The sequence below is a fragment of the Ixodes scapularis genome, unplaced genomic scaffold, assembly GCF_016920785.2.
Source record: "Ixodes scapularis isolate PalLabHiFi unplaced genomic scaffold, ASM1692078v2 PGA_scaffold0__279_contigs__length_252992795, whole genome shotgun sequence".
Taxonomy (NCBI): Eukaryota; Metazoa; Arthropoda; class Arachnida; order Ixodida; family Ixodidae; genus Ixodes; species Ixodes scapularis.
Window position 1 is genome coordinate 166,494,202 of NW_024609835.1, and position 21,295 is coordinate 166,515,496.

The window sequence follows — 21,295 nt, forward strand, 5'->3', positions numbered from 1 at the left end:
CAGTACACATCCTTTTCTTCTCTTCTCATTCCGCGGTAAAATAATCAAAACAGCAGCGATCTACCATGATGCAGAAAAACAAAGCCCACAAGTCAGGAAAAAGTAGACAACCTGACTAGTCACCTCGGTATTGAGAGGCCTTCGGGGTACGAAGAAAACGTGAAATATATAACCACCGGATTCTGAAGTTATGCGAGAAAAACAGACCGCTAAGACAAAAAGCACCACCACTAACAAATTTTCCGAGACCACCGCATCTTTATTACAGCACACTATTTAGACCTGCATAAAAATTAACAACTCGTGAGCCTTCCTGAAGCGTTACAGGTGGGTGAAGCTGGCGAATCTTCGACAATAAATTATGCGAGCCCATCCCCACCGAGGCTGGTCCCACAGCCCCTGATATCGTATTTCCTGACATTCGATCACTGACTTTAACAACATGTTTCCCTTCCACCGGCGTGAAGCTCTTTCAGAAGCACGACAGAATTAAGAGCTAGAAAGATTATCACCAGGCTGATGGAAGAGCAACAAGCTAGTAGACGATTCATCCTATAAATAAAGATTATCTTTAGTATTAAGCGCACCTTGACGCTTAAAATCACACTTTATTACACAAAACTTTTTCTTGATCAATAATAATCGCCAACGTCACCACTCATGAACCCCCACAAGTAATGCCCACCATTTGGAAAGCGATACATGTAACAAAATCACCGTCTCGCTGCGTCAAATTGGTGATTTTTTTTCTTTTACCACAGAATATCATGTATACGCCGAATTTTTGAGAAAACCGTCACGAAAATCCGTTACGTCAATTTCTCCGCCAAATTTAGCGAGGAAAGTGTAACATTACGTCAATTTTTCGCGCAAAGTTTAACCGGGAAACTATTATTGGCGCAAATTGGGGAAAATGACGTCACGTGATCCCGTCGATTTCCGCTACGTGGTCCTGCGAGGGGGCTGCTTGCGCTAAACATATGCTTTGCTCCCCACTTTGGTCAACATGGTCAAGTTTGCGTACTTCTTTATTGTTATTTTTTTTTTCTTATTCAACAAACGCATTATTTAGATGCCAAGACGATCGAAAGCGAAACAAGGGCTGCTGCGTGTCCTGGTCGTACGCGCAACGGGAGTGCCGTCTTCTGGCTGCCGCGGTGTCAGTCAGACCCAAAGTCGAGGAGGCCGCGGTAGCGGGGGCTAGGAGTCCGCGAAGTACTGGGACTCGACGCGGTGGCAAAGGTCCACGAGGTTCCCGAACCCGCTCACGATCTGACCGAGCCTCCCGTCCACCAGGTCCGTGGTCATCAGCGAGTACAGGTGGCCGAAAGTCAGGGCGTCCAGCTCGGTCGGCCTGCACGCAATTGACACACGCCCGGTGACCACCAACGATTCACAAAGCCTTCGATATCGTTCTTAATGCGCAACTGTATTATAAAGGAAGTCACATCGCTCACATACCACGCGCGAGTCACCTTGTTTCGCTGCAGACATGGTGACAGACTTACCAGCGGGCAGGCCTCAAGAATGATCAAGCATATTTGCTTCCCACATTTGTAACGCTTCAAACATGTCTGCCGACAGATTTCATACGACTAATGTGACGGGACTGGCATCCCGGTGGAAAGACACCTCGAACCGTGTTTGCAGATTGTCTTTTGTAGTCAGCACTCGACGAGCCACCCTGCACGACACTCCCTCGCTTCGGTTTGCGCGTTCTTCGCGTCGCCGCGAGAAAGAAGAGGTCGGAGAGGACGACGGAGGCGACTCTTCGAACAGACGCGGCGAGTGCCGGGAACGTCGAGACTGGACAGGAGCGTCGGCTGCGTTCATTCATTCTGCACATGTACGTGTTTGCGTCAATAATGACAGTTCCTCCGACTGACTCGACGCGCCCCTCGCAATAGTCGCGTTATTCGTCACTGGCTCGGAGCAAGCGGCCACAGAACGAGAAGAAAAACGAATGACGTCAATTTTGACGCAAACATTTCCTTCTCACTATCCTCCATTTCTCGCCCTTGCCCCATATAGAAGTGTGAGGCAGATGCAGATATCTTTTTTGCTTGAATTTCTAAACGACGTAGATCAACGTGCGGCCCTAAAAATACTAAGTAAAAATCACAAACAAAGAACTACAAAAAAAAAAAAAAAACATGAAAACCAGAGGCGTTCGAATCGTGGCTCAAATCAAGAGAGCTGCGCCGTTTCTGTTTTCTGGCGACAAATTCATGGCACCGGCTGACCTCTCACAGTGAAAGCAACGTATGAAGAAAAAAATCCGAATCGAGATATACTGCGAGAAGTAGAATTTCACTCATTCCAGTGGCGGTGGTACCTTGTAACAAAGAGGAATAATCCCTCGCGTGCCTTAACTGGTATTCGGGTAATTCCACAAAACCAAACTAAAGCTGGGAGTAATGCACACTATGGGACAAAGTTAGCACGATTACGACAAAGTGTTTTCTCACGGTTCACTCGTATAAATTCACTTCTAAGCTCGAACATTATTCTGACCAACTCGCTGCCGCGTGCCGGTTCATTTCACCACACGGATATCGTCACATTGGCTCTACCTTTACGGAACTTGAACAACACAAAACTGGAAACAAACGGCGACATCGTGTTTCGTCTAATGCCAGATTCAGTCGCACGGTGCGATTTCGCTCGCAATTTCGCAGTTGCGACGTCGCTCGCCCCGCTAAAAACGTCGGAACTGCAAAATCGCGAGCAAACATCGCAACGCGTGAATCACGCGTAACTGTGCCGCGTTCTGTAATGCAAAGTCTTCTCTCGCACGCACGCTGCTCGCCACAGGGCGGATCTACTCGACACATTTCTCACTGAGCTCGTACCAATTCTTATTGATCCAAGGTACTCACTTGTCGCCGAAGAAGTAGCTCTGCTGCCCCAGACGCTCGGAAAGAGCCGCGCAACAGGTCTGGACCTCTTCAAACACCTGCGGCGAGACAACAACATGAACAAGCACAACCATATAAGCCATACATATTAAAACAGCGAACGCAGTGCCCGAGTCACGATGGGAGAAGAGAGGTGTCTGTATACAAGGCCAGAAGTTTCCTTCTGGCTTCGAGCATCCCCCGACAGGGACACTGTCGGTCTAGGGGCCTTCACACGGGTGCAGTGGAACCTCGCGCGGCCTCGAAAGCCCGTGCGCGAATGAGAACGCTTCCTCGAGCCCCTAGTCATGCTGCGCATCTCACGTCATTGGTTAGAAATGTGAGCGAACCTTCGCCACGCTCGTTCCTCGGCGAGGCGGCACCGCGTGCAGACACATCTCTCCTTCTCCCACCGTGGTCTCGGCGAAGCTGGCCTCAGATTCCATAGACCGGTCCTTCCACGATGCATGACGTCCATAAACCCGACTGACCACAACGACGAATGTCTATAAAAGTCGTGTAACCACCCCAAAAGAAAAAAAGAAACAGAGCACGCACGACTGAGGAGCATATCTCGCGTGCTGGTTACTTGTCCTAAAAAAAAAAATAAAAAAATAACTAGAATAGGAGACGCTACAATTGTTGATCTGTTTCCCCACGCCACTATACCCTACCAGATTCGATTTGCGCGCGTCCACGTTACCTTGCCAATGGACTGTTGTGTTGTTCACGCGAGGGACGCGGTTCTCGCCGCAGATGCGAGGACTAAATTATACGCGGAAACGCATCGAGTATGTTCGAAGCATGTCTGCTTCGTACATATATAGGGTGGTCCAAGTCACAAGGGTCGATCTAAAATGGACCGTAAAAATCGACAGCTGCACGTAGCAATCTAAACTTTTCGTCACAGGTCTAATTCACAGGTCGGTTTCTTCTAGTAAAATTACAAAGCGTAGCTCTCTTTCTGTAAGAAATAAGGCCAAGAAACTTGCCAGGGTCTACGGCGGGCAGCAACGCAGAAGACAGGGGTCCAGTAGCGGGGTGTGTTTGGTGTTCGTATTGATAGATGGCGCACCCTCCTTATCACGACGGCTCGCGACCACCGTGGTTTATTAAAATGAATATAATTTTTTTTAAATCTACCTTCGATTAAAAAATAAATGCGAACAATAAAAGCAAAACAGTAAAAAACGCGTCTGCACAACGGCGGCGCTTTTGCTGCCAACGGATTTCGTCTGCGTGTCGTCTGCTATCTTTCGCTGGTCGGCTGCACCTTCAGACGCTGCTCCCGACGCCATATATCAATACGACGCAAAACGCTCCCCGCTACTGGACTTGGTCGTCTGGGTCGCCGCCCGGGCCGTAGACCCTGGCAAGTTCCTTGGCCCTATTTTTTACTAAAAGAGAACTACGCTTTGTAATTTTCCAAGAAAAAATCGAGCTGTGAAATACACCTTTGACAAAAAGTTTAGATTGCTACGTAAAGCCGTCGATTTTTACGGTTCATTTTAGATCAAGCCCGATGACTTGAACCGCCCTATATGTTTCGCACATGTCGGCAGACAGTTTTTTTTTTTTTATGATTAATCAATGTGGCAGGTCGTCAAACGAGGAAGAAACGCGCCTCAGAGAGTGCACTTTCTTTTCCGTGGTGCATTAGCAGTGTAACAGCGGACGTACTGTACTCGGTTCATCAGTTGTTGTTCTTCGCCACAAGAGCTACGAATGTGATCAAAGAGAGAAAAAGAGACAGAGGAAAAAAAAAACGATCATCGTAATGGTTCCGCTTCGTGAGACGTCTTCGCAACCAGATATTTATGCTGTAGTTGCAGTTCGCGTTGTCACGGGAAATAAACTGAATAATATCCCAAGTAGAAAGCTACAATGTAACAAATAGAGCTATTCGACCCGTCAAGCGTCCCGCCAAGCACGTCCTTCGTGCACCGGCAAAAGAAAAAAGAGTAAATGAACATCAAAACACACACATACATACAACTCAGGCTGACGCGTACAAACAGCTGTACTGACCACAGAAGGAATGTCGTTGCTAGTTGAAAGGAAATTTTCGTCGTCCTTCGTCCAGAGTTTGTTTTACTCTTTGTGTGGTCGATCAAGTTTACCAACGCGCTCTTCAGTTGATTCAAACAACTGTACGCCGCGCCACCCTGCTACATAGCACCGACGAAACGCAATCCCCCAGCGTCGAGTCTCGGCCAAACCTCAAACCCCCGTAGTCATTTCTTCTTTGTCGTTGCTGTTTGTATGTTTTCTCCGAAGCGAAGAGGCCACGACCCGGAGGTGGTCTCTCCTCACCGCAAGCGCACAGCCTGCTCTCGGCGCCCGGCTCGCCGAGGTCGACGGCTGGGCGGGCCGGGTCGTGCGCAGTGTAATGACACTGCAGCCAATCGCTAATGCCCCTCCCGACTGGTTCGGCCACCTGATATGCGCACTGCCGCCAAGGCGTCCTTCGCTCCTTCGACGGCTCGTCCCGCGATCCAGTTTCGCCTCCGCGGGTAATGAGCCGGGATCCTTCGGAGGAGGTCGTCGTCATTCGCCTAACAGGCCGTGACTGCCACAATTCCAGGGCGGAGCGAGGATACCCCCAAACTATCTTGCTGCTGGGACGAGCAACTCGCGGCGTTGGGACCGCCACTCGCCCGCGGAACACCTCCTTGGTAATACTGCCGCGCGCATGAGCGAGAAGAAACAATCTCCCTGCTTTTAGACTATTCGAATTTACTCTTTACCGCGAGTGTAAACGGCAACGAGCCCAGCGCGTCCTTGCAGAGTCATTCTCGCCCTAGCTCGCCCCCGAACATTCCAGGCCGAATCTTCGAAGAAGCCGAGCGCAGTAGGTAAGGAGCCCAGCGCGGCTCTGCCGACTCGTTCAGACTCTCCTGACGACGACGGATTCGCTCTCGTGCTAACCAGCTGTCACGCCGATGCATCGTCGCTCAGCTGCCGCCGTCGACGCTCGTTATTTCTTTTGTTTCTGGCACAAGCTCGCCGATTAAACATTTCCTTTCAGTTTTACGCTGGTCTGGCCGTTTCCATCCGCGACAATATGACCGTACTGCTGTGTTTTCTATGTTATGTACCGGAGGACAGCGCGAGTCACATTATGGAAGCGAGCGCAACGTCAGCGTTTGGTTGGAACCCGCGTTCAGTCATTCAGAACACCCTTTCCAGCCAAACGCTAACACAGCACTAGAGTCCAAATGTCACACATACACTTGTGAACAAAGATATGATAATGCTGTGTTGCGTGGCTATCTTATTTAAGAACTGTAATACATGCAGAGAAACTGTAATGTACCACTATGTTGACATATTTCTATGGTACTCACCAATTTTCTCTAAAACATAAATTAAAATAATTTTAAATAAACATTTATGGCAAAACTGGTAGCAGCAGCGCAGCAGGACGTCGTCGATAATCTGGCTGTTTCGACAAAATAGGGCACCGCGTTAGCCTTCACCTCTAGATATGAACTTAAGCTGCTCAATACTTCGTAGATAAAGCCCTCAACCTCAATCATCACTTGGCAACGATGAGGCATAAAATTCAGCAAATTGTTAAAGCCTATCTGCCCTAGGTTGGTCCACTCCGGCTGCAGTTGGTAAAATGTCTGCTCAAGATTGCTAGCTTTTTTTTTTCCTTCTGACGACGGCAGAACATTTTCCAAAGGTGCTCGACTGGATTAATGTCAGGGGACTGCGCCGGCCACTCCATCAGATACAGCCTTCTTTTCCTAAACCGATTTCTCAGAAGTCTGGATGAGCGCCACGGCCGCCATTCCTTTGTGCCCAGGGCAGCAAGGCATACGCAAGGTTTCCGTCATAGAGCTCTTTCGTCATTACTCCATGAATTCTGTGAAGGAGACCGACACAAAGAGCAAAAATAAAATTTAAAAAAAAACACTAGTTTATCAGAAAGGCAAAGAGGTTAAATTAGCTGGCCACGAACAGAGAAACACCATCACGCTACCTCCAACATGCTTCACTGTAAGCAGCTGATAGCGGAGATCAGATCTGTCGCCTTTTGAATCATGCATGTGTTGAATTCCATCCCAAACTTAGATTCGTCACACCAGACAACCTTCTTCCTTTGGCCGAGATCCCCGCTGAGGTCCACCTCAACATAAATACCAGGTTATTTTTATTTCTTTTTCATCGGCTTCTGAGGTGGTTTACAGGCATTTAGTCCAGCACCTCGCAGATGGCATTTTACGATCCATGGTGACACTCTGAAGCCCGAATCCCGAGACGAATCCATGGAAGTCTCGATGGCCGACAGTCGAGGGTTTGTGCGACTTGTCTGAACAATATGTTCCTGTCGATCAGGTGGGACGTCCACCAGGGTCGTCCCAGTAAAGACACTTCCTCTGAGCCTATTTCTCTCGAGAATTTCAGAAACAGTTGATGGCAGAGTGTCGAACCGAAATTTTTATCGGTTCGGTTCCGGTTCGGGTTCACGGCTTTCGGTTCGGTTCCGGTTCAGTTCCGGGAAGCAAAAAATAACGGTTCAAACCGGTTCGAACCGGTTTGAACCGCTAAATTAAGAATATATTTTCCACGTTGTTCTGGCCATACACACTATTTACACCGTGAAACGATTAACTATATAGCTTTTTCGATCGTCCGTGCAATTTACTTTTGTTTTTAGGTACCAAAATATGAAATTCAATTATTTAATTTTGACGCAAGAGTAGAAGAAAATCTACATTAACGCACATAACGTCGTGTTCATACGACTCGACATCCCTTTGATTACAGTAACACATATTTTACCTGAATCAAAATGTTTAAGTACAACAGTGAAGAGGTGAGCATGTTGGTACATCTGTAAATAGATCAGCTTGAAATTTAGAACTATACGGCATTTTCTTGTCCTTTCTTCGTGTTTAAGTAAAATCCTAAAGTTCAAGCTGATTTATTTACACGGTATAAAATATTGTCTCGAAGTGTGGTAGGTCGCCTAAAATACCCGCGATCGATACAACTTTGTGTCGCAGTATTAAAATTGACATCGTGATTGTGTCGTTGAACCAAGGAATTAAATATATCACATAAAATTATAAAATGGGCACCTCATGGCCATATATATATTACCAGATATTGTTTACGAAATACACTTCACAATATATAAGATGACGACACAACTTAGCTAAAAGCAATGAAATTTTCAAAATGTCACAAAAGTTTTAGAATAATTCCTTTCGGGCTATTTTTTATAGGAACACCAAGCGGAAATCAAAATGCCTGTTGTTCTAACCAAACATTGTTTACAATCAGTACCGCATGCATGCGACTAATCATGCAGCAAGGAGTAATTGCAATTGTTCACCCTAATCTATACGCACCTTCGCACTCCGATCGAATCTGCCCCAAAATAGCGCTTGACCAAGTGAACATTTTCTTATAGAGGAGAAGCTGGCATAGCCTGGCAGTTGAGGTTGGTTCTCGACAAGATGCCGGCCAATTTAATTTGGAAATGAGCATCACCCTTGCTAATTGAGGATTTTAACGCGATTGTGTTAAGGAGCTCATGTCGGAGAAAACCCGATGTCGGTGGCGTGACTAGGAAATCTTGGTTGGTCGATAGGGTGATGACGTCCGAGCTACATGCCCTCGCGCAAGAATTTCAAACATCCCACAATGCTCATGTGAAACGTAACATCACGCGTGGAATGAGAGTGATTAAAACATGACATGTAATGCGAATTAAAGTTCGCCGTATATTTCCACCAGCTCGCCCCTCTGCATGAGTAATTGAATTTATACTGATCCAATCGCATCCTAGCGTAAACACTGTTTTCGTTGGCAACATTGCAGCTCTGACGTCCCACAACGCAAAGCGAACATTTCTGTATCGTCGTTTGCCTGCGAGTGAACGCCGCAGCTTGCTTCGTTTTTGTTTTTGCGCTCGACTTGCTTCGTGAATGGGTGAGATTTTAGGTGCGAAGCTCCTTGGGTCTAGCCTTGTCCGCAGTCTGTGCTCACATCGATTGCCATCCCATCTGTCTTTTTAAAAAAAAAAAATGTTTGCGCAGTCAACGGGATTCGAACCTGTGCGGGGAGACCCCAATGGGTCCATCGCCTTAACCAATCGGCCACGACTGCGGGACGAGTAGGGGGCTCTGAGATGTGGTAGTAACTCAAGAGCTGGGGTTTCTGTCATGGATGAAACGTTGCACGTAGCCGCTCAACGTCTATACAGGAGAGGGCGCTGCGGTCAAATGCGTATATAATCGCGTTAAACTTTGCATGCATTGGCTCAACGTTTATAGACGAGAGGGCGCTGCGGTCAAATGCTCAAATGCGTATATAATCACGTTCCATACCACACAACATTCTCTCTCTGACATGGATGAAAACGAACGAGAAGCTCGGCATGCTGCGGCTCAGCGTATCAGCATCACCAGAGCTTCGCCACAATCAACATCATACACCACGTGGAGAGGCGGTCATTTCTTTTTATTGTGCGGTTGAGTGCCACAACCACAGGGCAGCACATGCGAGCCAAGACGCGACGTTCCTCACTTTGCCGCGAGACGTGCAGTGACGAGCAAAATGGATCGCCGCCGTGTGTAGAAACCGGGTTCCCGTCAAGATCGAGATCCCGCTTATGCAGCAATCATCTCACAGAAGAGAGCTACGAGCTGAGCTCTAAGCGGACAGAAGGCTCGTAAGCTGAGGTGTGATGCTGTGCCAAAGATATTCAACTACGTCCCCTTATTTTATATTTCCCTAGTCAATCTATAGCGCCGCCCGGTCGATGTCAGAGGCACAAAACGTGTACTGGCGCCTGCCTTTCCCTGAATACCTAAACCGAGCAGCACTGTGTAATATAAGTGCAATGAAATAATTACAATACAATACTCCTCGCCCAAATCGGATCAATGGGTTTGATTATGCAGCGAAACCGAAACCAACGGCTAGGCCATCTGGAAACGATGCTAAAAGTTGTATTTAGCACGCGCGCAGCCAGATTCTGTTTGACCAGCGTGTGAAAATGAGCTTGCATGGCTACGATTCACCAAGTTCGTCCAAGTCAAGGGACGACATGCATTTGAACGATTCGTCACTTGCCTTCGACCCGCGGACATCGCCTCCAAGGGAACGACCCGCAGCCTCATCACCGATCCAGTGGTTCCGCTGACAATTGTGTACCCAGATGAAGCTTCGTATACATACGTGCTGCTTCAGAGGCAAAATCTGCATCCTTTGCTTTGCAAACGCTCCTAGTTCGATCGGCGGCCGTGGTGTTTGCGCGAAACAGCATACGTTTGCTCGAACCTTATGGCTGTTTTCGAGTAATATCCTGCTAAAAGGTACTATTTGTGTTGCACATGCTTTAAAACTGCATTAAAAGAAACGTATTTCAGTAGGGTATACAGCCTACGAGGCTATATATTTCGAAACAAAATACAAGACACCCGTCGACTAACGCTCGTTGTCCCGACCATCCGACAAATGTTTGCGTTTTGTGACGTCACACGGCAGTTATGGATGTCTGCCATTGACACTGGCGAAGTTCGGGGTGCAGTTTCGTACATACGCTCATGATAGGTTTAATTAATAAGGGGAGATCATATATCGAAATAAAAATGACGTTTGTCTATATGATCGCTCCCTCGACGTAACGAGAGCAAAAACCTAAGTACTTCCGGTTTCGACCGGACAATCCCTTTAAGACTACCATATAGGTGACATTCACTTGACGTCACTCGCCATCTTCGAGGTCTCTTGCTATCGCGAATGCCATCTGGCCGGACCTTTTGAGCGTGGTTTAGCAGTATTTTACAACTTTAAAGGGTTTTTTTGACCGAAACTAGGGGTTATTCTTATACTTTGGTGCTTTTGAAGCGCCGTGGGAGTATTTTTTGTGTGTTTTAGTTCGTTTTTGTCGCTATCGCACTCGTTTACCGCGGCCGCGTTGCTCCCTCGGCTCCATGAAGCGCTCCGTGTCGCCCGCCGTGCCGACGGTGGTAGCTCTTGCAAGAAGTAATTTTTATACTTTGGTGCTTTTGTAGCACGGTGTGATTACTCTTTCTTTTGTTTTGCTTGTTTCTTTATTGTTTTCCTCCCGCGGATTTTCTGTACTACGGCCGTGTAACCGTGTTGCTCCATCGCCGCTGTGTCGTACATACGTCGTGCCTTCGGTGTTCGTTCCTGTGCAGAAACATACCGTGCGGCTCACAGAGTGCGCAGCTTATGAAAACTGCGGCGCATTTTTCATTTGCCCAAGCGATTTAAAAACCGCATGTAAGCGATTTGGCGAGCGGGAAGACAAGCGACGGCGACCCGCTTCGCTGCCGCTCGGTCACTCGCGCGACGAGGCAAACCGCACGAAAGCGACGGGAGCACACGACCAAGGCGATGAGCGCTAGGTTTTCTAGAAATCCTAAAACCGAGCTACGCGACGAGTGACAGTGAACCGCATGCAAGCGATTTAGCGAGCGACAGCGACGGGAGTCGGCGACGAGCGACGGAGATTTCTCGCGGTCGGTCGTCGCGTCGCTCGGTTTTTGGATTTATAGAAAGGGTCGCTTATCGCCTTGGTCGCTTGCTCCCGTCGCTTTCATGCCACGTCGCGCGAGTGACCAAGCGACAGCGAAGCGGGTCGTCGTCGCTTGCCTCATCGCTCGCTAAATTGCTTACTTGCGGTTCAGCCTTCACACACGGTACTCGGCGGAAACAAAGGAATTAAAACGGCCCGCCCACGAGATAAACTGTTTTCTCTATTCTGTTAAACGAAGCTGTTTCGACGATGTGAAATTAGCACACTCTACCAACTGACGACCGCATACACAAGCCAATCAAACGTCAAATCGCGACCTCGAAGATGGCGGATCGACGGTGGCGCTCCCTGGCAAAATTGAACCTGCAGGCTCAGTGAATACCACCTATACCCCGGGTGCCCCAAGCTGCTCGGGAGACTTAAAGCGTTGGACCCCCTTCTCTAAAACTCCCCAATGAGAACAAGACCCGCGCAAATTTGAACGGTGCGTTGAGAACGCACATGATTGATACTCCTGTTTATTTATTTCATAACACCACACCCCCGATACAGGGGTCTAGTAGGAGAGAGGTACAGACAACAAAATAGCACTGTAGAAATTAACGCACGAAACAAAATTGCATAGAAATTAACACGTGGTAAAAATAGTTATAGAAATGAACACATAATCACAAGTTACAACAGGCATGGAAATTAACACAGTCTAAGAGGCGGCCAGCTGGTGCAGAAAACTGTCCAAAGAGTCGGAATTGGCGATATTGAGAGACTAATTAAGTTATTCCAATCAAGATTCAAAAGAAAAGAAAAAGCTATTTTTTTAAACAACCGATGTAAATCTGAAAGTTATTTATGTTTCTTGAACGTGAAGCGCTAGTGTTAGTTCCAGTGGAGAACCTAAACAGGTGGTCGGTGTTAATCTGAAGGTAGCATGGGATGATTTAGTAAAGATTTTTCAATCTATTGTATCTCGCGCAGTTTGTAAGGGGAGTTATATCTAAATCGGCTTTATTAATGATGACGGCAAGCCATGTTACCCAAATTTATTAAAAATAAATCGAAACGCTCTTTCGTACCATTTCCAATGTGCGTACATAAAGAAAGTCATGTGAGAATACCAAACGATTTTAGCGTACTCCAATGTGGGCTGAGCAAATGTTTTATACGCAAGCAATTTAACTTTAGCGGCTAAAGCTTTGAGTGGTGGTTTTAGCTGCCATAGGTTGTTTGTACATTTCGAGGTAAGAGAGGCAATGTAGGAGTCGCAGGAGAGGCCGCCTGAAATGGTGTGCGGCGCACGTATTGAGAGACGATGCTCTAGGAAAACAGGCGCGACGGTCGCGGTCAATAACATTCGAGACAACCTTCGTGTAATCTATAACTAATGTCTAACATTAAACACACATAGTGAGCAATCAAAAAGAAGTTCTTAATCGAAACAAAGGGCGACCGAATGAGAAAGGGTCGCCTGTCGGTCATATCGCCGTTCCTTGTTCTCGTGCCCCCCTTCCCTTTACCGAGAAAGAACGATAAGTTCGTCTAACAGTCTTAGGAAAGCGACGAGGTAGCGCAGACAATCCAAACTTGTCACAGGACTTAAGGAGTGTCCGCACGGAACACGACTTTTGTGGAGCAGGACAAACGTCGTGTTCAGTGTGAACAGCTCTCTGCACAGGTGACAGAGGATGCAACTTTTCTTGAGCCTTCTCCGCTGGCAGACGGCATATCGGACCCGCGCCCGTCGCAATTCCTTTTCCCCGCATTCGCTATTTCGCTATGCCCCTCCAAAAAAAAGGCCGGCGTGATGTGAAACTCTCGCTTTTCCTGCCCTTCCAGGAGGCTTGACCAGAGCACGCAGCTCGGAAGGACAACGTTCTCCGAGGAACGACTCAATCCGGCAGTGCTGGCGGCGGCACACAACAGCGCCCGTCGACGGGAGCCGGCCAGCCGGAACGGAAGCAACGACCCTTCCCCGCCGCGGACGCGCGCAGAGCCAAGAACGCCGTGCGAGAATCTATCCATGGGGGAAAGGTGAATGACGAGCCGCCGACCGTGAGACGCTGCCGCCAAAGCCGAGCGCGCCCGCAGGTCGAGAGCCGAAGTCGGGAAAGCGGTAGGACGTGGCATGTAGTGGTGCACCGAGCGAAACTGTTAGCGCGAACACGACTTTCGCGCTTTCTTTTGAGCATTTTACTTCGAAAGGGTACTGGCAGGCATACAAATTTACCGCCTCGGTGACTACCACAACCGAGCGAATTCCACTATAGTAGTTTTGGTGACAGTCCTTGAATATCGACAAAACACAGAAAAATTTGGCGATGGCTTGTTCGCGCTAACGGCGCCGGCGAACTCATTCACACACTCACTCCCTCGGTCACTCACACTCACCGCGTGATAGTGAGATGATGTTGAGTGACTCCGCAATATGACTCCGAGTTCGTGAAATGATATTGAGTGACTGGAATCCAAAATTCCGACCTATGATGGTGATGTAGAACAACGGAACTTCCCGCGTCCTTTCCGAAGTAACACAAAAATCGCAGCTGAGGTGACGCACGTTACACCTACTGAAGCACTGTAGATCAATTTTTAATAGTCCAACAAGTACCACGAAGGGAACATGCACATCGGTTCAACGCTAATCAGATGATCTCAAAGAAACGGAATGGCGGCCGAAATCCAGAGTCTAGTCAACAACGTGCACCGAGGTCGACCCACACCGAAGCCATCGCAATCATCTTTGTTTTTTTTTTTTTTGTTTTTTTTTTAAATTATTAGATGAACCCTCCGATTGACCCTCCTGATGAGGTTTGTGCATATGTTGGCTTATGCCGCGGGCACTGTCGTCTCAGGGAGCTCCTAACAAATGATCCCGTCTTTCGCGCTGCCCCCTGATGCAGTCTATAGTATATTAAGTCATTATTCTTGCAGTCGAGGAAGCGATAACTTTTCTTGTGAAGTGCGTATTCCGAATCCCGAGAACTTACTGAGCTACTCATCAATATTTGACGCCCACTCCCGAGTCGTCAGGATATCGCACACTATAATATACCGAGTGTTTTTCTGATCTTATTTTTTTTTTTTTTTTTAACTTAACAGATTGAAAAAAATAAAAAAAAAAAGAAGTGAAAGCTACATTGTTGCAGTTTGTGCAGGCGAGTTATACGGCCACAGGGACATATTATGGGTTGGGGGGTGGGGGGGGGGGGGGGGGGCAATTGTAACGACCAGTCGGCTAATTAGGTAAAATTTGTTAATTAACTTCTTAATTTAAGAAAATAGACATATGGTTCTAATTAGAAACTTGTTGAGCGTCATCGAAAACCACTAAATCAGTAACAAAGCGCAGTATTGCGCTAGAGTCACTCCTCGTGCAGCAGGAGCAAGGTTACCAGTTCGATGACGCGCCCGCACGATTTGTCCGTCTCCCCAGCCTTGTAGGTGTCGCACACCTGGTACCTTTAGCGCACCACTACGCTTCTCACGCGCTCAAAGTATTTCTACAAATTACCGATTTAGTGGTTTTCGATGAAGCTCGGCAAGTTTTTGATTGGAACCATACGTATATTTTCACTAATTAAAAGTGAATTAACAAATTATACTTAATTAGCCGAAAAAACGTTACGGTTAACCCCCTCCCCCCCCCCCCCCCCCCACACACACACACACACACCTCTACTATGCCCCCCTGGCCGTATAACTCACCTGCACAAACCGTAGAAGTGTAGCTTTCACGGCGTTTTCTAAACAAACCTGTGAAATATTAAAAAAAGAAAAAAACAATTGTGTTTGCCAGGGGTGGCCAAGCCGCGGATCGCGAGCCTCATGCGGCTATTCTGAAAATCAAGTCAGACAAATACTAAATAAAACAAAAAAACATGTAGAAAAAAAGCCAGTTTGTGTTTTGTTAGTTTTATACCATCATTGACGCATATCGGACAAGGTTCTTGTTTTACGAATGGGGACTAACAATAAAGAAACATATTGAGCAATCTCTTAATGAGTGGAATTAGCCGTAGACACAATATAAAACGGAATCTTTTTTTTTTTTTTTTCAAAAGTGCCACGCCCCCCTTTTTATTGAAGCTCTTCACTTAAAATTGTTCCGTTTTATGGTGCTTTGAATATGTCCATCTGGCCACTTATGATGTATGCCATCGGCGCGCCTATTTCGAAGCTTTTAGTGCGAGGTGGAGTTGTCATATGAACATTTACCTGTTATTGTTATTGTTGTTGTTTTTGTTTTGTTTTGTTTTTTTGCGCGTGCACGCGCATTGTCATGTTCCCGAGGTGGGCGCTTCAGTTCAACACGTGGCTGGGCTCCGGCAAAAAGGACCACGAAAAAACACCTCCTTCGCCGCGGGTATCGTTCCTCCTCAGTACACCAGGGCGCTGTGAGAAGCGCCCCAACAGACAAACAATGAGAAAAATAGCGAAGCTCCCGAGAATTGCCAGTATTCTGTAGGAAGCTCGTACAGCAGGTCATTCCGAGCAATAATCGAAAGTTCTGTAAAATTGCATAAGCCTACCGCGAGCCCAGGGGGGGGCTTGGCTTGTTTTTTTTTAGTTTTGGTATTGCAAAAGCAAACTTCAAATTTCGCGAAATGCTGGCGCGACATCGGCACACTTTGGTGGAATAAAGCACGGTAAAGCAAGCTAAGCACATTGGCCCGAATAACTTCTTCATTTTTATTTTTAATCCTCAACTCAAAAGCGAAATGAGAAACAACGTTGTCGTGACGAGCTTGGGCACCGATGCGATGACCCCGGGCTTCCACCCTGCTTTTTAAGCACACCAAAAAAATTGTCGTTCGCAAAAAAAAGATATATATATATGTAAGTGTTGTTACGGCTTCAATGGCCACGAACGAGAATACAAATATTCGGCGACGGATCGACTGTTAACGAGCGCATACGTTCGAGTGACGTAGTTCTCGTGCACAATGTGTGAGCTTCGTTCGGCTGACGTGTTTGGGCACCGCGGACGCATCACGGTGCAAAGGCGGAGACCTTCTGAAGGAAACGAGGTAAGAAATAGTCCGCTATATATACTTTTAAGCTCTCGGACCGAAAAGCAGCTTTTGACTTTTGACCTCTTTCTTTTGGCTCACTATAAACGATATCCGATTAGGAAAATCGGGATATAAAATCATTTCTTCCAGCCCAAAGTTAATTTCACAGTCCCTCTAAAAATGCATATACAGTCGCTATTTGAGACGACGTGAACACGTAATAGTCAAACGCTCCGCTTAGACAGCGCCGAGGAGCGCTCGACGATCGCGCGTTTGACTTCATGTAGGCCACGATTCTGGTGACTGCAGCTTTCACAGACCCTCACTTTTCCCTCGAATCAAAAACCGCAAAGCTTCTATACAGCAGTTTCGGTCCGGGAGGACAAAAACCCTCGGTTAAATTCCAGTTCGCGCACAACTAACCTTTTTTTCTTTTTGGTTTGCGGTTCTGACTTGGTTCGATCCGCTGCCTAGCAGGGAGCAGAACGCGGCCGATCGTAAGCGCTGGCATCGGCGGTCCCGAGACAAAGAACGAGGAAGGGACCGACAGAAAACAGGAGAAACAAAGTACACGAAAGCTTAGGTATGTTCGCTTTGTCGCCACAAGTTGAAATTGCTCAAGCGCTCGTCTATTCTTTTTTTTTTTTTTTTATATATATATATATATATATACAGTGCCCGACGTTGGTGTCTTTGTGCAAAATTAAAACTAGAGAGAACTATAAATATAGACCTCGTAAGTGATGTTTTCCTGCTTCTTTGTGTATATCAAAGCGTCGCCAGCAATATATGGTACCACAGGGACCACCGCGATGTCCGCGTCTATGCCTCGCCATTCCGAAGCGGCCGAAATGCTCATAATCTAGAGGGACCTTTCCGGCTAGATTAGGATATATTAGGCAGCTTTAGTGGACCGTACGCTATAGCTTTGCGTACGCAAGGAAATTGCGGGTCGTGAGTGCGCATGCGCAGAACGCAATAAAAGGGCTAGCGTATTGCGTATGCACGCAAAGCTGGGGATTTTGCGTTGCTGGCTAGCGGACCTTGCGGGACGCTCTCGAGAGATCTCGGACCCAACGCGAGCGCCAGTTTCAAGATGGCGGTTGCCTCGACTAACGCAGCAAGGGCGACGTGGTGTTTTCGAAGTTCTGTGTTACGTCAAATTGCGTGGTGTTCAGCTCGGCGATTCTTTCTGGGACCTACCGCGGTCGAATCAGATCGCCGTGCACCTGAAGGAGTGCACAGTGAAAATGTTCGCCGCTCGGAATGTGCGTCAACGCTGCGATCTGCTCAACGCTAAGCCTATTCCCACAGTTCATCGCCGACGAACGAACGAGTCTAAAAGAAATCGCCGAAGTTCTCGCTATGCACTGGACATCAGGGTCATGAATTTCATTCCGCGATAGCATTGATAAAAGTTGCCGTTTCCACGGGACGAGTGACGGAGGCTACGTGAGGAATTTGGCTACGCACTCGTACTCGTAGCCTCCGTACCCCGCAGAAAAGCGCGCTTGACGAGGCAGCTGTGGCTTGGTTTAATTTGAAATAAAATGACTGGACACGTTTTCATTTTCAATATTTCTTTTCAGGAGCATGGTTGCGCTATAAGCACGCGGAATTCTACGGCTCTAGCAAATTTAACCAAGATCATGCGCGGTGTTCACTCGAAAACGTAACGCACAACTAAATTCGGTCCGAGCAGGTCCTTTTTAGCGTACGCTATACTATTGCGTATTGCGTACGTAAGGTCCAGCAACGCTATACTAAAACTGTCTATTAACTCTAGCACGAGTTTCTTCTTCTTCCTTCATTAAATAAAGAAAGATCGGAGATGTTGGCCGCCGGGAAGGCATGGCCGGCTACTCCATGTTCAATTAAGCGTTAAAAAAAAAAAAAAAAAAAAAGAGAGAACATCCCACATGACCCCGTATACACCCCCCTTTCCCCCCTCTCCCCCAAGGGTTTTCCCGCAAACAAAAAAACAGTCAATTATTTGGCTATATTGAGTCCACTTGAAAAGTCACACGATCAGTCAGACAAGTTCGGTCTTTCACATGTCTTAAATGTAAACATTTCGGCGGAATACAGACACCCGTGAACAAGGAGCCGCACCGGCTTCGGAACGTCGTGCAAGAGTCTACTAAGTACCCTTCCTTATTGTCTTTCACATGTCACATCCCTTATCTCACCACTATTCTCACCGATCATCTAAAGTTATTCACTATCATTCACTTGAACAGATATACATAGTAAATCATATAGTACATCCGATTTTGGTAATTATTTACAATATGAGTCTCTTCCAGGAATTGTCTGATTGCCGAAAATGCTTGTTTCTCTGATCTATGGTTAGGCCACGGTCCTAGAACCTTGTTGAGAGAAAATGGTCGGTGGTCAATAATGTTCAGTCGTACTTTTAGTCGCGATCGATTCTGATCGAAGCGAGGGCAATCGATGATAAAGTGTTTTATTGTTCCTGTATCGTGCTCACAATCACAGCTAGGGTCATTTATTCGATTAATTTTATACAAGGTTTCATCTTCTCATTTTTTCGCTTTACAGATGTCCTTACGACCCTTGCAGTCCTACGCTCCAGGCACCAATTGCGCCAAGCGTGTGAAAAATACATGAGCGAATCAGTGCATCGCTATCGCGTTAAGAAAAAAAAAAGTCTCAGTGGCGACGTTGTAAGCGCGCCGATTATACCTGTTCCAGTCATGTGATTGGCCTAATCCGTTTTGGAGCACATTTTGGATCAGCCAAAACAGCGTTTTGGAGCAGCAAAAGTGGCCTTTGGAGCAGCCAAAACAGTGTTTTGTAGCGGTAAAACTGGCTTTTGAAACAGCTAAAACAGTGTTTCGGAGCAGTAAAAGTGGCTTTTGGAGCAAACATTCTTAGAAAAAAAAATTAATTTCAAGTGGTGGACAAACGAAGAACCCATTGCTCGCCGCAATAAACCAATTATAGTCAAGATAGACCACCTGGGAGTCTTTCAACATGTAACTGAAATGCCAATGATATGACACATTTTGAAATTCTTCAGTTAAATGATACCTATATATGTACCCGCTATAGCTTTGGCTCACTTCTCTTCACCAACTTTCTTTCGCGGCTGATTTTTCACGTAGTGGGGTCCGTCTCGAAAGAAAGCCTACCGAGAGAAACCTAGGTAATCAATATTTCGACAGAGCAGTCTTTGAGCTAAAGGGATGTTTGCAGTATAGCGCATTAAACAAGAACAGGAATGTTCGTGAACATGCGGCAGTCCTTACGTTTCAGTTTGGAAAGCGCCATAACTGCAGTGACGTGGGGACGGCAACACCCGACGTCGCGCGACCACGGTGACTGGCAGGCAGGGACCAAATATAGTTTGGCCACGGCCGTTGCTTTTAGAAGCGGGTGCTTCACCCCATAAACTAACTCCCGCCGTGCAAAAACATGGCTTCGTTTCACAGCATGATGGCATGGCTGGTACTCAGCACGCTAGCGTCGGAGCGTCCGCACACGCTCGCGTCTATCATTGATTTTTGTTTTTTTAAGACGCGAGACGAGAGACGGCGGGAAAAACAATGCAAGATCGGAAGAACGATTGATGCAGGGTACTTTGTGTCGGACGGCTGCTTGCGCCACTTTGCTGATGTGTGCTCAATTACAGTACTCAGTTTAGTTTCGGTTTTCAAAGGCGACCAAAATTGGTCCTTTGGCGCAGGCTTGGCGCAGATTATCCATATTTTGGCAAAATGTAGCAGGATGTAGCAGGGTTAGCCCCTTGGCGCAATTTGGCGCAATCGGCGCAGCAATCGTACAGCAAAAGAACAGCTTTTGCTGTACGGCTTACGGCTCCATCTCGTCGTCATTGGCGAAAAAGAAGGACGCATAACGCCGTCCCAAACCCAGGACTCAAATACACTAAAATGAGGCTAGGTAAGGCCGCATGTTCGCATGATTAGCCAGCGCCGATGGGTCTCAGAGAGAGCCTAGATTGAAGAGAGGGAGCAACTAAAAATTATGGAGGGCGTTTAACAAAAACGCGATATTCATTTGATTTCGAACAACCTGCATTTTCAATTCGAGTTATAAAAATACGGCACGATAAATGGGTCAGCTTTCATGCATTCGAGAGAAGGTCGCTGCACCCAACAGGAAAATCATATTCTCTCGGTTCCAGAATAACAGAGAGAGCACGCCACGTCCAGTGTTGCCATTTTAGCGATTTTGTCGCTAGATGTAGCGATTTCCTATACATTTAGCGACTTTTTTTTTTTTTTTTTTTTTTTTTTTTTTAGTTTAGCGGTTAGCGACTTTTTTTAGCGACTTTGGTGTTCAACCGTAATCTTGTTATTTTGAAAATTTTAAAGATGCTCGCGGGCTAAACCCTTTTGCTTCTCTAGCCGAATTTGCTTTGAATATATGCTCAATTTAGCAGCGCGCTTAAAAAAAAAATGTCTACAATGTCAACACTGCAGACCATCTCTCCCGCGCCCACGTACCCACGTGCTCTCCGCCAAACGCCATCCTGACTATAAAAGCTGGCCTCAAAAGGCACGCTAAGACGTGTTTCGACTACGAACTTCCAGGAGAAGTTGTTTCTTCGAATTGGTACAGCTGAAGCCTACAAAGCTGGCAACGAACCGTCGACATCGGCAGATTTAGGTGACTTGAGTGCAGTCACCATCGAGGAAGAACGCTTCTTCCTCTACAGTGTTCCGTTGAACTGTTCTTGAAGACAAAGCCGTCATTATTTCCGTGTTAAAATTAAGAAGTACCCGTTTCTTATCCGTACTTTCGTACTTACCACCTAGTCGTTTCCCAAATAAAACATTACAAATAAAAACCGTCCCAGTAGTTTTTCAGTGTAAGTTTAA

The 21,295-nt window shown here is 46.9% G+C and overlaps 1 protein-coding gene across 1 annotated transcript in view; it reads right to left on the minus strand.

Moving 5' to 3' along the window:
* Positions 1-238: 238 nt before the first annotated feature.
* The window catches only part of LOC8029245 (metaxin-2), a 42,969-nt gene continuing 21,912 nt past the window's right edge, over positions 239-21,295 (minus strand). The window contains exons 8-9 of the mRNA XM_002404022.5: positions 2,880-2,956; positions 239-1,354 (exon numbers count right to left, since the gene is read on the minus strand). Coding sequence (XP_002404066.2) covers positions 1,201-1,354; positions 2,880-2,956 — 231 coding nt within the window. The 3' untranslated portion in view covers positions 239-1,200. The remainder of the gene's footprint in view (positions 1,355-2,879; positions 2,957-21,295) is intronic.